General features: G+C 50.4%; 1 protein-coding gene across 1 annotated transcript in view; it reads right to left on the bottom strand.

The window, feature by feature from the left end:
• Positions 1-6: 6 nt before the first annotated feature.
• Positions 7-3,073, bottom strand: part of PRKACA (protein kinase, cAMP-dependent, catalytic, alpha) — an 8,991-nt gene continuing 5,924 nt past the window's right edge. The window contains exons 6-8 of the mRNA XM_010855513.1: positions 2,908-3,030; positions 706-870; positions 7-136 (exon numbers count right to left, since the gene is read on the bottom strand). Of these exons, the coding sequence (XP_010853815.1) occupies positions 11-136; positions 706-870; positions 2,908-3,030 (414 nt within the window). The 3' untranslated portion in view covers positions 7-10. The remainder of the gene's footprint in view (positions 137-705; positions 871-2,907; positions 3,031-3,073) is intronic.

The following is a 3,073-nucleotide window of genomic DNA, read 5'->3' as shown; positions in this document are numbered from 1 at the left end:
AGGCACACCCCTAGAACTCAGAAAACTCCTTGCCACACTTCTCATTGATAGAGACTCGGATCTCTTCCTCCTCATAGTCGTCAAAGTTACTTGTGTCCCCAGGGCCTTTAAACTTTGGTATGAAGGGAGCTTCCACCTGGAGAGGGGTCAAGAACCACTCAGACCTCAGCAGTCAACATAATCATCATTACAACAATAAATGTGAATGGGTTAACATTCATAACATAACTTACTTTGACCCAGGCCTGAGCTTAGCATTAGTGTGGACTCATCTTAAAAATCTTATAGAGACTTCCCTAGTGGTCCCGTGGCTACAACTCTGTGCTCCCAAGGCAAGGGGTCCAGGTTTGATCCCTAGTCGAGGAACTAGAGCCCACATGCTGCAACTAACAGTTCACATGCTGCAACTAAAGGCCCAGTGCAGATGAATAAATTAAAAAAAAATAATTTTATAGCCAACACATTGATGGGCAAATTATTAATACTTTCCAGAGAGAGTAGTCTCCTGCCCAAGGTCACAGAGTGGCCAAATGACTCTGCAACTCTGTTTCTAGACCCCAACTGCTCTAAGTTGCCATATCTAGATTCACCCAGAGCCTGAAGGCTATTTTTAGATTCCCCTTCCCTGTTCATCTCTCCATTGGTAATACTCCTCCCTTCTCCCCAACCCCCCAGAGCACCTGAGGAAGGAAGGGGGTGCCCTACCTTCCTCTGGTAGATGGCAATCCAGTCAGTTGTGGCAAACCACTTGTGGTTCTTGATATCATTGACCCCATTCTTGAGGTTCCCAAAGCGCTTGGTGAGGTCCACTTGTAGGAGGTTGCGCAGCAGATCCTTCAAGTCAGAGCTGAAGTGGGACGGAAACCGCACCTGGAGAGTGGATAACACAGAAAGACTGAGAAAATCCTCTGGAGTTTGGGGAGCCCAGCACACTGCCTTCCTCACCCAACAGTCTTATTGGGTGGAAGACCCCAAACTGGATTGTGTGTTGGAATCCCATTTAAAACAGCTTGTTGGGCCCACTGGAGTTTCTGATTCAGGAGATCTGGGTAGGGCCTGAGAGCTTATATTTCTAGCCAGTGCCTGGGCTATGCTGATGCTGCTGGAAAGGGGACCACTTTGAGAACTGCTGCAGCAAGGTAAGAGCTATGATGTTCCCATTTGATTTTTTATTTTTCTGGCCTCACTGTGAGGCTTGTGGGATCTTAGTTCCCTGAACAGGGACTGAACCTGGATCCTTGGCAGTGAAAGCAGAGACTACCTACTGGACTGCTAGGGAATTCCCGAGGTTCCCATTTTACAGAAGAGGAAACTGAGGCTTGGCAGGGTTAAACAGCTTCCCTAAGGTCACACTGAGGAGCAGGACAGGTTGGTTCCATATGCGGGGTCTGATGGACTCCAAAATGTGCATCCTTAGCCACAGCTTCTTAAGGCAGCTCTGCTGGGGTTGGGGTACTTCAGAAATATTCATGTTTCAGAGAGAAATAATTGTTTTTCTATTTCTCTCTCTCTGCATAGCTAAGGCTCTTCCATTCTTTAAGGCTCAGTGTAACTCTTCCAGAAACTTCCCCCAAATGCTTTGAGGCTACAGCCTTGTATATAAGTAGTCAGTGGATTTACAGCTGCAAGAACTGACTTCAGCACCGCTCTGCTTCTTACATGCTGTGTGACCTTGGCCACCACCTTAACCTCTCTGGGCCTGTGCCTGCCTCTCTGGCACGGGGCAGATATCCCAAGGCTGCATGAGGGAGATAATCCCACTGCGGGTGCGTGGGAACTGTAAAATGCTACAAAGAAGGGAGTCAAGCTCATCTTCTCCTCTCCCCCTCAGAAACTTCTATGACTTTTTTTCTCCCCACTCTGGGCCATTTTCTTGGCAACCTCTATTCTGCCTTGTGGCAGACACCTCATCTTTCCCTTTTTTAACGACTCCACTTTGTAGTTGGTGACTCTCTTAAACCTCCCTGAGAGCCAAGTGGCTTGATTCCCCAGTTCTGAGATGGATGAGACTCAGAGAAGCACAGATATTGGCTTGAGGTTTCAAAGTTGATGGATGGCAGAGCTGGGACTTAGAACCAGGTCTGCCCACCGAGGCTGAGCTGGGAGCCACTTCCACCACTTTCTGAGCCAGGTGGAGGGATGGCTGGTCCTCCAGGGGAGGTGGGTGAACCGAAGGCAGACTTGGGGTTCCCAGCCTCTTTCGGGACAACGGTGCTGTGTAATCCTGAACCAGACATGTCCAATCTCTGGGCCTCAGCTTCCTTCTCCCTCATAGTGCTGTACGACCCAGGGGGTGCACGGGGCAGTAGGTACTTAATGCACTCTAGGGCTCTAACAGTTCAGCCACCCCTTACCCACATCCTCCAACCTAGAAAGTCTGCATTTGGGAAACGAGGTGGGGCTATATGTCCTGGGTGACTCCCTGTAGGGCTCTAGGGTAGTGCTTGGGAACTAAACACCCTTGCTTTTCTGATGTCAAACTTATGGAAACTCAGGCTAAGAGGGTCACACAGAGGTGAGATGAGCCTCATGTCAGGCAGGGCAGGAGTTTGAGTGAAGCCTGGGGTTTTGGAAACCCGTGGAGTTTCGGCACTGAAGGTCCAGAGATGAGTGAGGCTGTGTGAAGTGGTGGCCTCAGTGTGGTGGGTGTGTCTGGTATCACCACCTGGCCTGACTTCATCAACTTCTAGATTGTTTTTTTGGTTTTTCTTTGGTTGCCCCTTGAGGTATGCGGGACTTAGTTCCCCAACCCAGGGATCAAACCCAAGCCCCCTGCAGTGGAAGCAAGCGCGGAGTCCTAACCGCTGGGCCATCAAGGAATTCCCAAGATTGTTCTGACAGTGATGAGCAGGGCTCCACAGTGGGCAGGATGGTCTTAGGGCTGAGCCCCCTACATCCGGGCCTCACCTTCCCAGAGACAATCTTCTCGTAGATCTGGATGGGCTGGTCGGCAAAGAAGGGCGGGTAGCCTGCGGCCATTTCGTAGATGAGGACCCCCAGGGCCCACCAGTCCACAGCTTTGTTGTAGCCCTGGAGGGAGAAGGGTGAGGTGCAGGTGTGAGGAGGAGGGTTA

The sequence above is a fragment of the Bison bison genome, unplaced genomic scaffold (genome assembly GCF_000754665.1).
Source record: "Bison bison bison isolate TAMUID 2011002044 unplaced genomic scaffold, Bison_UMD1.0 scf7180017864365, whole genome shotgun sequence".
Classification (NCBI taxonomy): domain Eukaryota; kingdom Metazoa; phylum Chordata; class Mammalia; order Artiodactyla; family Bovidae; genus Bison; species Bison bison.
This window is presented reverse-complemented; position numbering and strand designations above follow the sequence as displayed.